The 13,195-nt window shown below is 53.4% G+C and overlaps 1 protein-coding gene across 2 annotated transcripts in view; it reads left to right on the plus strand.

Annotated features, from left to right (window-relative positions):
* The first annotated feature begins 10,927 nt into the window (after positions 1-10,927).
* Creb3l1 (cAMP responsive element binding protein 3 like 1) overlaps positions 10,928-13,195 on the plus strand; it is a 31,317-nt gene continuing 29,049 nt past the window's right edge. Inside the window, exon 1 of one of the 2 annotated variants that reach the window (XM_021264247.2) lies at positions 10,928-11,149. In XM_021264247.2, the coding sequence (XP_021119906.1) occupies positions 11,048-11,149 (102 nt within the window). In that variant the 5' untranslated portion in view covers positions 10,928-11,047. The remainder of the gene's footprint in view (positions 11,150-13,195) is intronic. The other variant, XM_004851932.4, reaches the window with a different exon arrangement.

A 13,195-nucleotide genomic window follows, 5' to 3' on the forward strand; every position in this document is an offset into this window, starting at 1 on the left:
ATGTCATTTGAACCAGGATGAGACAGGGCTCAATTGCTAGTCTGCACATTTTTTTTTGCCTGGTGCCATTTCATATACAAAGCTCAGGCAGCTTAACCCTTTCCTGCTGGACCTGAGGAGGGTGCCTCTTAATGCCATCTCTCCCGGGCCTGCCCGGGGCCCTACTCCATAACCCAGGGCCTCCCTACTCTCTGCCAATCATCCTCCAACAGGCCCTTGCCTAGCGCCCACTGAGGGGAGGGGACCCCCAGGGCAGATTCCCCTCCTGCCAGCAAGGAAATGGCAACCCCGCTGGGCACTGGGGACACTCAAGAGAGAGCTGCTGAGATAGGGCAGGAGGGATGAGACAGGAAGACCAGTGCAAAGTGGGGAAGGAGCCATGGGGAGGCAGAGCAGACAAGCTGGGCACCTAGAGCACTGTGCGTCCTAAGCATGGACATGCTCAGAGCGATCCCAGCACTCGGGAGGCTGAGGCAGGAGGATCTCTGAGTTCAAGGCCAGTGTAGGCTACATAGTGAGTTCAAGGTCAGCCTGAAATACATAGTGAAAACCCTGTCTCAACAAGACAAAACAAGACATTTGGAGGGAGCCATTCTTCTGCAACCAGCTGCAGATGGAGTACAGGGCACAAGGTGACAGGCTGAGGCCTTTGTGTCCCCCCTCCCTCTGAATCCCTGTGCTATAGCTGATCTTAGGGCCACCCTGTCTCATTAAGGATCCAGATGCACCCCCAGCATGGCCTCTAGCCTTGGGCATTAGCACCACACTGGTACAAGAGAAGCACTCAGTGAACGTTCACTGGAGAGGACACAGACTTTCCCATAGGAGATGGAGCCACACCACAATCTCCTTCACACATAAAGAGCTTCCACAGATCAATGACAAGACCAACCACCAATTTTTAAAAGGTCAACTATGAACAGAGTCTACAGAAAAGGTAATGTAAATTGTTCCAAACATCTGAAAAGATGCTCAATCCTACTCAAGAGAAATGCAAATTAAAAACACACTGGCAGCCATTTCTTACCTATCAGACCAGAAAAATGTAAAAGTTTGATGATACCTTCTGTTGGCAAGACTAGACAAACTGGCAACACAACACCACATATTCCTCTCAGGCTATAAATTGGGACAAGAATCTCAGACCATCCTTCAATGTTACAGATGCCCCTTTTTGGTAACCCAGCAATCCCACTTCTGAGAATTTACTGGTAGATAAATATGCAGTGCTTAAACAAGTCTATTGCTGGTGTGTTGTTTGAGTGAAAAACTGGGAACAATCCAGATGTCTGTCAGGTGAGGGCAGGTAAACAAGCTGTGGTACAGTCATACAATGGGTATCGATGCAGTATTGAAAGGATTGAGGAAGTTCTCTAGCTAAGGATACAGGAAGATTTCTAGGAAACATCAAATTTTAAAAATGCAGAGCAGTGTATATACAGTAATACTCTCCTTTTCAGTTAAATGAAGAGAGAAAGGAGAGAAGAAATATCTACACACACACATACACACACACACACACACACACTGCAAAGAAGGGTGCCCAAGAAAGGAATAAAATTGATTATATGGGGATTTTTTTTTTGGTTTTGTTGTTTGTTTTTTGGTACCGGGGATCAACCTCAGGACCTTGCGCTTGCAAGGCAGGTGTAGTGCCACTGAGCTAAATCCCCAGCCCTATATGGGTTTTAAAAAATTTTTTTATTTTGTGTTGAGACAGGGTCTTACTACGTAGCTCAGGCTGGCCTTGAACTCACTATGTAGCCCAGGCTGGCCTTGAACTCCTGGCCATCCTCCTGATTCAGTCTCCCAAGTACTGGAATTACAGGTGTGCGCTACCACGCTCAGCTATATGTTGTTTTGCTTTTTGTTTTTTGTTTTCCTTTGGTACCGGGGATCAAACTCAGGACCCTGCACTTTCGAGGCAGGCGGCAGCACCACTGAGCTAAATCCCTGGCCCTATAGGTTGTTTTTCTGAGACAGGGTCTCACTATGTATTCTAGGCTGGCTTCACACTTGAAATGATACTCCAGCCTCAGCTTCCTGAGTGCTGGAATTACAGGCCTGTGTCACCACACCCACAGTATTCAACAAATTCTATTTATTTATTTATTTATTGAGACAAGGTCTCACTATTAGTTTAGGCTGGGCTTGAATTCACTATGTTCCACAGGCTGGCCTGGAAGTCACAGCAATCCTCCTGCTTCAGCTTCCCAAGTGCTGGGATTACAGGGGTGAGCGACCACCCGTGGCCTCAACAAATTTTAATTTTTTAAAATTTTATGTAATTTTTTTTGGTATTGAGGACCGAACTTGGGACCTTTCGCTTGCAAGTCAGGTGGCAGAACCACTGAACTAAACCCCCAGCCCCTCAACAAATTTTAAAAGGAAATAAAAGAAGAAGAAGACAAATAACAACAACAACAAAAACCCACCTTGAATACCTCTACCTAGTATTGAGAGGGTCTGGGATCTTCCCGAGTGTCTGGACAGGTGATTCTTCCTCAACTCACTGCCTCTCTGTTGTTTTCCCTTGCTTGTGTCTGCCGGGTTTTCTCGAGACCCTGAATTCCTGTAAATGGAGCTGCCCTTCCAACTGGTCCCTCAGGAGTCTGGACCTGGAAGTCAGACCAAGACGCTGTGTGACTTTGGGCAAGTTACTTCACCTCTCTGAGGCTCAGAAAAACAGGGTAATCTTAGTACCTGCCACCCAGGGTTGTGGTGAGACCTAAATCAGAAAACTCACAGGAAATGCTTAACTCGATCAGGAGACGTGATAAACACCACATTGTATAAATGCTCCCCATGCGCTGTGTGTATTCTCTGCCACTGTTTTTATTGGATTGCTGCTCTTGCTTATTGATTTATAGCAGCTCTGTATAGGGTTGTGGTGCACACGGCAACCTGGCAGCGTGTTGAAAAGCAAGAGAACCACAACAAACAGCAGACTGTAGAACATCACTGTGAGTTTCCCTCTCACACAGTACAGACGAGGCAGAGGGTACCCCATGCTGCAGACCCTGGGACCAACTGCACACCCCAAGGAACTACCTTTGTTTTTTCTTTTGATACAAGAGTCTATGTAGCCAAGGCTGGCCTCAAATTCTGGGCGATTCTCCTGCCTTGGCCTCCCAAGTGCTGGGATAACAGGTGTGTGCCTCAGCCCTGGCTCCAGGACCCAGCCTTTCCCTGCCTGCTGTGAGCCCCTGTGTCTCTGCCAGTGTCCTCTCCAGGACCCCCAGCTCCAGCTCTCAGAACAACAAAGCTCCTCCTGCTCTAGCTCACCTTATTGGTGTCTTTGGGAGGATCCCTGGGAGAGGGGCAACCCTACAAGCAGTGGATTCCTCCCAGGGGACAGAGGCTCCTGGTGAGCAGGTCTGATGGGGACAGCAAGGGCTGGGTCACAGAATACACTCTCCAGGGGCCTCACATGGATCCCTGCACACCCGCGCCAGCTCCCACAGAGCTAAGACAAACCCAGCTCCCCTGTAATCTCAGTGCTCAGGAGGCTGAGCCAGGAGGATTGAAAGTTTGAATCCAGCCTGGGATCTATGGTGAGTTAAAGTCCAGCCTGGACTATAGAGCAAGACCGTGTCTCAAAAAACTGAGAAGAAGCCAGGGCTTTAGCTCAGTGGTGCTGCACCTGCCCCCCAAGTGCAAGGTCCTCAGTTCAATCCCTGGTACCAGAAAAAAAAATTTAATTAATTAATTAATAAAAACAGAGAAGAGATATGTGGGTGGGGTTTGGGACAGGTAAAGGCTGAGTCTGCAAATACCTCAGGCTTCTCCCACCTCTCCAGAAAGACCCCCCCACCCCCATTACTCTATAATTTCTCCAACCTGGAACAGTGGAAAGATTAAGTCAGACTCAGAATCAAAGTCCAGCTCTCCTGTTTCATGGCTGTGTGACCTTGGAAAAATAGCACAGCCTCTCTGAGCCTCAAAATCTTCACCTATGAAAGTAAACCCAGTCAGGTCTTTCTGTCTGCCCTCTGACAGTGTTTGAGAAGCTCGACAGACAATAGAATGTGATGGTTTTTAATAGAGGAAAAGGGATATGGAGTGGAGAAAGAGGGACGCAACACAAGATGAAGACAGACAGCAGTGAGTTCGGAAGATGTCTCCGTGAGATTATCTTGCTGAGATGGACCTTAGCGGTTTCATCTCTGAGCTTCCCACAGCCCAGTAAAGAAGGAGATGCAGGGCCGGGGATTTAGCTCAGTGGTTCCGCCGCCTGCCTCACAAGCGGCAGGTCGGGAGTTCAATCCCCAGTACCAAAAAAAAGGAGATGCAAAAGGCTACAAAAGCCAGAGGGTCTATTAGATTAAAAAGAGGCCCACATACCAGGCAGGCAATGGGAGGCTGAGGCAGGAGGGTCCCTACATAGTGGAATCTGGGCTACACAGTGGAGCTCAGTGTGAGGTCCACTACATACTGAGATCCTGTCTCCAAAAAAAAAAAAAGCCAGGCATGGTGGCGCAGGCCTGTAATCTCAGCACTCGGGGAGGCTGAGACAAGAGGATCGCTGCTAGTTTGAGGCCAGCCTAAACTGCACAGCGAGACCCTGTCTCAAAAAAAAAACAGAAAGGGGTCGGAGATTTAGCTCAGTGGTTCCGCCACCTGCCTCACAAGCGCAAGGTCCCGAGTTAGATCTCTGGTACAAAAACAAAAAACAAAAAAAAAACCCATTAAAATAAATAAAATGACAATGGCCCTCAGAATGTCTGGCATATGGTAGGCCCTTAATATGTGCCCGTTTGCTTCCTTCTTGCTTGGCTTCTCCAGGAAGGGAACCTGGGACCTCTTCAGCCACCGAGAACACTTGGTGACTACCCTGCTGTCCCCTGCGCCTCGTTCCCGGGAGTCCCACTCCCCTCCCAGCCTCCCCAGCACAGCCTCGGCTGTGGCTTCCGTCATTTGCGCAGAGCTCGGCTGCTCCCTCCGCCCACACGTTCACGAAGCCGCACCCGCCAATTAATATTCCGCGCTTTCACCTGCTAGCCGGCCAGGACTAGGGAGAGGCGGCCCCAGGTGGGAGCAGCGCTCTCCCCTTAGAGGTGCGCATGGGCGTGCACTTGGCCACGGCCGCGCGCTGAGGTCCACACCTCAGAGGACAAGGACAACGCCCATCCTCCCCAGGGGACACACACCATCACACCTGCATACTCAGCTCCCAGCCAATGGCAGCCAGAGAACACTGGGTCGCGCTCTCGCGCACACGCATGCGCACACACGACACATTTGCATTCAGGGCAGAGGGAGACCAAGTCACCCCGCTAAAGAGCTGGCAGGATGGCCTGAAGCTGAGAGCCATCCTGGAGGGGTGGTGGCTCAGGCCTATAATCCCAGCACTAGGGAAGCTGAGGCAGGAGGATCACTGAGAGTTCGAGGCCAGTCTGGGCTACTTAATGAGTTTGAGGCCAGCCTGAATTATACTGGGAGCGAAATCCTGTCTCAAAAAAAACAAAATAAATAAATAAGAGGGCATCCCATCAACAACGTTTGCCTTCTCAGAAGCCCCTGAGGCCTGGCTCACCCTGAGTGCTCAAAGGCGCATTGGAAAGGAGTGAGGACAGGTTAGGTCTTAGCAAAGCCTTTGAGTTGAAGTCCCGAGCCACCTTCTCACTTCTTCTTTTTTTTTTTTTGGTAAGGGGGATGGAACTCGGGTCCTTGCGCTTGCGAAGCAGGCGGCGAAACCACTGAGCTAAATCCCCAGCCCTACCTCCTCACTTCTTGGTGACAAACCACTTCTGCCTCCCTCACCAGTCTTGAAGCTTGGGGAAACCGAGGCAATAGGTTTGGCAGGCAGAGTCAGGCCTGTGCTCTCCATCCTCCTGGCCTTTTTCCTGGCCCATAGTTTTGGCTCTGCCAACCCTAGGTGGGGCAGGAGCTTCAAGGGAGTGTCCTCAATATGGGGACTCCTCAGAGCAGGAGGAAGCAACCAGCGGGTTGACTTTTCTCCCATGACTTTCTTTTTTCTTTCTTTCTCTTTGTTGTTGCTCTTCTGGTTTTTTGAGTCAGGGTCTTGCTACGTAGTTCAGGCTGGCCTCAAACTTGAGGCCATCCTCCTGCCTTGACCTCCCAAGTACTGAGATTACAGGTGTGCTCCACCACACCCGGCTTTTCCTATGACTCCACTTCCGAGCAAGGGGGATACAGAATTGGAGATGCCTGAGTGTGTGTGTCTTTGGGAGACCGGGCCAAGGTGGCCTGGGGTGTGGAAGTGTCCAGAAGCAGAGTTGCCACAGGTGACTTTCACTGTGGGCAAGAAGGGTAAATTCAGAGCCAAAGCAAAGCAGGAAGCGGGTGGGGCTGCTCCCCAAGCAGCAGGCAGAGCAGGGCCAAGAGGCGGGCCTGCCTCCTGTCCAAAGATGGGACAGTAGAGCAGAAATTCAGGGAAAAAGGAGCTAACCCGGTTACCAGGAAAAACAGCTGGAAGGCAGGGGAGTGTTTTCTGAGGCTGTAAGGAACCTCAGTCTTCAGAGAATTTAAAGAGGAAAAATATTGGGCTTGACAGCCTCTCTCCAAGGCAGGGTGGTGGTGAATCACTCTCCTCTGAGGAAATCCCTGGAATCCTCTCCCTGGGCTCCTGCCTCTCCCGGGTCATCTGGGGTGAGTGGAAGGGCCCAGGGTTCGAAGGCTGCAGACCCAGCTCTCAGTCCTGTCTCTGCTTTCTAAAGCACAGTGACCTCAGGCCGGCCACCCAAGGCCCTGGGCCCTGGTTTCTTACAGGAAAGGAGGATAAACCATGTATGCCTCAGTTTTCTTACCTTCAGATTGGGGATGCTAACGATATCATGTTTCCCTGAATTGAAGATGTTATCCATTGTATGACACACCCGTTATTTTCTGCACATTTAGAGGGGGAAAAAAGCCATCAGGTAAACTGTAACATACCATCAATTATAAAACACAGCAGGGCCTGGTGGTGCATGCCTGTAATCCTAGCACTTGGGAGGTTGAGGCAGGAAGATTGCTGCAAGTTCAAGGCCAGCCTGAGCTGCATAGTGAGACTGTCTCAAAAAAGAAGAGAAGAGAAGCACACATTCTGACTTCAGAGGTGTTAAAATGTGTCTCAGAATCAGTGAATTCCAATCCTTATCTTACAAGCTGATTCCAAGACATAAACGAGATTAACATGAACAAGCCCTCAATAAATGTCAGGTACTTTTATGGTTCAGGGTGCAGAGCGACAGCCAGGGTCCGAAGCCCATCCCGCCCTGCTGGCAGGGTGCCACCCCCAGACTTCAACCCTCAGGGGGGATATAGGCAGAGCCCATTGGAGGCAGCCACAAGAGAACAAAGGGTCCCCCAGTCTGCGCCCCGGAAGTTGACCTAATCTCCAGGATGAATGTGTTTTCATTTCTCAGAAGTTCCTGTTAAACTGTGCCAAAGTGTTTTTCCTTTACAATCCAGGCAAACAAAGTGGGTTTACTTTGGGCAACCTTCTGGCCACCACCCCAGGCCTGCCTGCTCATGTAAACAGCCGGGTGCCTGCGCCCTCCTGGAGGCCCCGGCAGGAGCTTGGCAAGCCCGTGCCAAGCCCCTCGCCACCCTTCTTCCTGCACCAGGCCTCATTCTGGGGAGGGCTCATGTGAGCGATCCCTGGGCAGAAGAGGACCCCATGGGGCCTCAGCACCTCCCCATCGTATAGCTGTGGAAACAGTCGGAGAAGGGCAGGAACCGCCAGAGGTCGCCAACCTATGCACGCACACAGGCACGCACGCACATGCCATTCCCTGCTCAAGGCTCAACTAGCAGCTGCCTCTCTCGACCTGACCTTCAGGGTCTGGGACAGGCAGGAAGCTTCTCTCTACCCTTTTCTTCCTGTGTGTCCCTGGCTGGCACCGCCTCTGGCTGTCTTGTGCTCCACAGCTGGGACAGCTGCGCCTACCAGCAACCAGGGGCTCCGGAGCCCTCAGCAGCAGGGGCAGCAGCAGGATTTGGGGGTATGAGGTGGGCCCAATCCCTTCAGATGTGGAGAAGAGGCAGGGTGGGGGGGTCTGGGCGGAGGCAGGACCAGGCCCACTGACAGACCGGAAGGAAGCAAATTCTCTGTGTTGGGTCCAAACTCAGACTTCAGACTGCTGTGTATTTGCAAGTCCTGGGAAATGGCTGAGACCTGAGACAGGGCTGGGGGTGCAGCTCTGCGGTGAAGCCCCTGCCTGACATGCACAAGGCCCTGGGTTTGCTCCCAGGTACAAGCACTGCCCTGCTGTCCAGCCTCAGCTCAGCGTGCCCATCAGCACTGCACTGTGTAGGGCACCGAGCATCACATTCATCCTATCTCCATAAAGCCTCCTCTCTTCTCCTTGCTGTTCCCTCTGCCTGGCACACTTTTCCCACTGTTTTACCCCTTACATGACCCCCAAGTCACATTCTCAGCTCACATGTGACCCGTTCCGAGAAATCTTCCCTCCCCACGCAGCCACGTCACACCATTTTTTTCTTCATGGTCCTTATCAGGATCTGAAATTGTCTTCTTAAAATACCTCACCCTCCTTTCCTCTCCTTGCCCTCTCCTCTACTTTCTATCTGGGACTTAAATTCTTCATCTCCAAGACCCCTAGGCCTGGTCTAGGGACTAGGCATAGTAGCAGCTCGATAATATTTGTAGGAAATGTGAATAAATCCCATGGCATCCTAGCTCTGACTGACTTTGGTGTCCCCTTCACTCGGAAAAGAAAATGATCACGCTGTTCCTCATACCAGGCTGTGCCCTGCCTGTTCCCGCTCCCCACCACCCCTTCCCCCTCCAGACTTCTCCTGGGAGATCCTGCCCCTCCGACTCCACAGGGGAGGCCGGAACCAGAATGTTCCCCCAGGATTATTTTCAATGGTTTCCTGGGGTGTTCACCTGGGTAAGAATAAGGAAAGACAGGACACTCTAATCCTACTTATCTAAAACTATATAATCTTCCCCAATCACTTAAATGGTACCTGTGTCTCTAATTACAGAGCAAGCTGAGGGGAACACAGGCACCATTTCCAGCCAACCTCAGGCAGAGGGACACTTTAGCCCCTCCTGGGGACCAAGGAGTCCAGCTCAGGAGCCAGGACTCCAGACACCTGCTGCCACCAGCTCCCTGATGACCGGCGGGCTTGGTGGCCCAGCCAGAGCCCACTCGGCTTTCCCTATGCAGGACCAGCAGGATGGTCCCCAGCTAACCAGGTGTGACACCTTTGAGGAAAATGCCCAAAGTAACCCCGGGGCCCTAATTTGACCCAGCACAATCCTTAGGAGCAAACTGATTTCCCTTTGATCCAGCCTAACTCTCCAGTCACACTGCAGGTGGATGGTCCCCAGGGCTGAGGCTGCCATCCCAGCCAACTCTGCGGGAGGCCTGGGAGCCAAGAGCCACGTGATGGCCTGGAGGCCCAGAACTCCACTGCCCAGAACCCTGTCAACTGGGTCATGAGGTGGGAAAAGGCCACCCGCCCACCCCAGGCTGGCAAACATCGCTGTCTCGGATCAGCATGAGCCCTTCTCCCATTTGGCATGGGCAGCCAATTCAGCAACGCCCATGGCTTAGCTGCAATGACATCTCTATGTCTTAAAGGCCTTTTGGCTCCCGAGCTAATTACCCAAACAAGGAGGACACGCTTAATCCCATTAATGACTCTTGCGCAGCAAAGAGCAAACCCAGCCCTGGAAGGAGGGCCCGTCTGAATCCTTCCATTTGTTCAGGTGCTGCGGGACTGTTTATCAGCCCTTTCAAGAGATTAAGTCGTGCGCAGGAGCAGGGCCACTTAGGTAATGGATCCCAGCGGACCTGCGGTATCAGGTGACCCTGTAGCCTGCAGCCGGCTCCAAACTTCGCAGTGGATGCACCGACTTCCTGCTCTTAGACTGGCTGAGAAGGGGGCACCCACCTCATCCCTTGCTGCTCACGAAGGGACGCTGGGGACAGTCTTGGCCAGGACTCGCACAGTCCAGTGGAGTCACGAAAGGACTGTATCACGAAACCAGAAGCAATGGAAGGACAGACACGATGTCCCTGGAGTCCACCGGGGTGATAACTGCCCAGGAAGTCCCCAGGAAGGCTTCCAGGAGTAAGGATGAGAGTCGAGAGTTAGGAAGCTCAAAGTCTCCCCACCTCGGGAAAGCCTGCTGAGGCGGCTGTGAAATCATGTTCCCTCCCGGTAGGTAGCATCAGGCCCCCAAAAAAGGAAATAATTCAGCTCCCCCGTCAATCCAGGGATGAGGTTGTGGCTGGGAAAGATTTTACAAGATACCAATGTTCCAGGATGATTTTATTACTGAGGATTGAACCCAGAGTCTTTGCAGTGAGCTATATCCTTAGCCTTTTTTTCTTTTCTTTTTTCTTTTTTCAGTACCGTGGATCAAACTCCAGACCTTGTGCTTGCGAGGCAGGCAGCAGCACCACTGAGCTAAATCCCTGGCCCTTTTATTTTTTATTTTGATACAAGGTCTCTCTAAGTCATTAAATTGCCCAAGCTGGAATCGAACTTTCTATCCCCCTGCCTCAGCCTCCCAGAATGCTGGGATTACGTGTGAGCCACCATCCCCGGCTCCAGGCATTTTATATTTTATATTTAAATTTCTTCCTTGAGGGTTCAGAAAACAGAGACTGGCATGGAAGGCTCGGTAGCAAATGTCTCTTTAAAAGGGGAGGGACGATCCCTCAAACCACGCCCCTCCTCATTAATATTGAGCGATCGTGAATATTGATGTGGGGGCGTGGCGCCTCCGCCAGCTGGGCTCTCCTACCCGGGGTTCCCAGTTTCCCAGAGAAAAGTGACAGAAACCCTGCAGAGCGAGAGCAGCGACCGCTGAGAGGCCGGCAGCCGCCCAGGCTCCCACCCGGCCCGGGGGCTCCTCCAGCCTCAGCCCCACCCCCGGGCTCCCCATGGAAGCCAGCTGTGCCCCGGGAGGAGTCGGAGGAGGAGTCGGCTGAATGCCCGCGGTGCGCCCGGAGCCCCCGCGCCCAGCCCGCCGCGCGCCGCTGCCCTGAGGCCCTGCGCCCCGACCCCGGCCTGCGGGAGCCCCGCGCTGGGCTCGGAGGGGTCCCCAGCTCAGGCCGCGATGGACGCCGTCCTGGAGCCCTTCCCGGCCGACAGGCTGTTCCCCGGCTCCAGCTTCCTGGACTTGGGGGACCTGAACGAGTCGGATTTCCTCAACAATGCGGTAAGAAGAGGGGTCCCCTCCCCGATTGCACAGCTCAGCACCCCTCTGCGCGGCGCGCCTGGGACCTTAGAAGAACCGGGATCTTGGCACAAGAGCGGGGTTGAGGGGGCTCAGTGCGGGATCTCCGCTGGGGGACACGTGCTCAGTGCTCGGAGATCTGGCGACTCGATCCCGGGACACTTCCCTGCGTCCCAGAGCCGGGACCCGGGGCTAGGAGCTTGAGCCTGGGCGCGCTGCTCCGGGGCGCAGTCCTTGCAGACGTCGGCCCCAGCCTCGGAGGGCAGCCTCCGACATCCCTCAGGGGACACCAGTTTTGCCCCCCGCACGCGCCTTTGAGCCAAACCCCTGCCCACCCAGCGGTTCTGGGCCCAAATGGGGCGCAAAGTGGCGGGGCCCTTTCCTGCGCCCCCTTTAGGGCCGCGGTGTCGGGGCGATGGATCTCCACTGGGGGGCGCACAGGGGAGAGTTCCGAGCGCCAGAGACCCGAGGATCTGGGGGTCAGAGCCAGCCCCGGGTTCTGAGCCAGGCTCAGAAACTTAGGGGTGCTGCCCTGGAAGCCCCAGAAAATGAGCCTAGAAACCTCCGAGGGTGGGACCCTCGCCTCGGGGTCAGGGCAGCACGGTGGGGGGCTCGCTCCAGAGGGAGGCCTGGCTCTCCTCTCTGGGTCTGTAGGTCATTCTACCTTCTGTGTCTTGGTCCCTCCTGTCTCTGCTGACTTTTCTCTCCCTGTGGCTTCATGACTGTCCCTGTCTATGGCTTGTCTTTCTCCTTGTTCTCTCTCTTCCCTTCCCTCCCTAAGGAAACGTGGCTCTCTCTCCTTCTGTCCTCCCTCCCTCTCAGGCTCAGCCCTAAGTCCTTGGTTGGGGGAGGGGTGTGGGCTCAGCGAAGGAGGAAATATCTGGGTTCAGAAGGATCTGTCTGCTGGGAAGCCAAGAAATGTGGGCTGCTGGAGAATCTAAGGGGAGCACCTCCATGCCTTGAGCCACGAGTTGCACCCCCACACACTCACACACATACTCCATGGGCAAGCACACCAGGGTTTCACTTGCTGGAACTAACAAAAAGTTAATCGACCAAAAGCCAAGTCCTTGGGGACATGGGCATCTTGTACTTCCACCTGCACTGTCCCAGGAGGCTAGATTGACACAGGCCTGCAATCCAAGGGACAGAGGTCTCCCCATTCTCCCTTTGGCATCACATCTATGTCACCGGCTCTTTGAGGGAGCCCTTTGGTCCCAGACAGATGGACAGACCAGGGGGACAAGGAAAGAGAGGGGGCCTGCACGGCAGCTGAGAGACCTGGGGTGGTCTTGGCTCTGCATCCATGTGCTTGGGCTACGCCTCCAGCTCTGCTCCTCCAGCCTCAGTTTCTTTGTCTGCAAAATGGGGCAAGGTTAGATCAAGTCTTTCTAAGGATGTTTGGGGCACAGGATAAAGCAGCAGGATTCTGCGGATGATCCACACAGCCCCCTTGGAGCTGGTGAAAGATTCTGGACAGAAGGAAAAAGAGTTGCTGGAGCTCAGACCCTCTAAGTCAAAGGGGGCAGCAGAACTCCCTGCGAGCTCCCGTTGGCTCCTGGCAGCTCCAAGCTGCACTTTCTTCTGAATGAACTCTGTGCCCACCTGCCCGAAGCTCTTCCTGCTGGTCCATTCAGCCCTGCATCCCCAGCTGCTCCTCTGGGCCCTGGTCCAGCGCAGGAAAGGAGCCCTGACCACACAGTGGTGTCCAGCGCTGGGACACAGGGAGGGGCAGCCGTGCTGGGGATCCCCCTACTGTCCCATCTGGACAAGGGGGTGAGGCAGGAGAGAGCAGGTCCTTAAGGGCAGTGGAGAAAGATCCCCTGGGCTAGAAATCCAGAAATTTGGCTCTGGATATGTTTCTGCCACCAACCATTCAGTGATTTTTCTTCTGGCCTTGGTTTCCTCATCTGAAAAATGGGGCTATCAGAACCTTCCCTTTAGCATTATTGGAGAGATTTGATGAGGAAATCAAGTAAAGATTAACGTAGCAGAAGGCCTGGTATGTAATGGGCCATAGCTGACTTG

Source organism: Heterocephalus glaber, unplaced genomic scaffold, assembly GCF_053883595.1.
Source record: "Heterocephalus glaber isolate CG9 unplaced genomic scaffold, H.glaber_assembly_v1.0 deba00000594, whole genome shotgun sequence".
NCBI classification, from domain to species: domain Eukaryota; kingdom Metazoa; phylum Chordata; class Mammalia; order Rodentia; family Bathyergidae; genus Heterocephalus; species Heterocephalus glaber.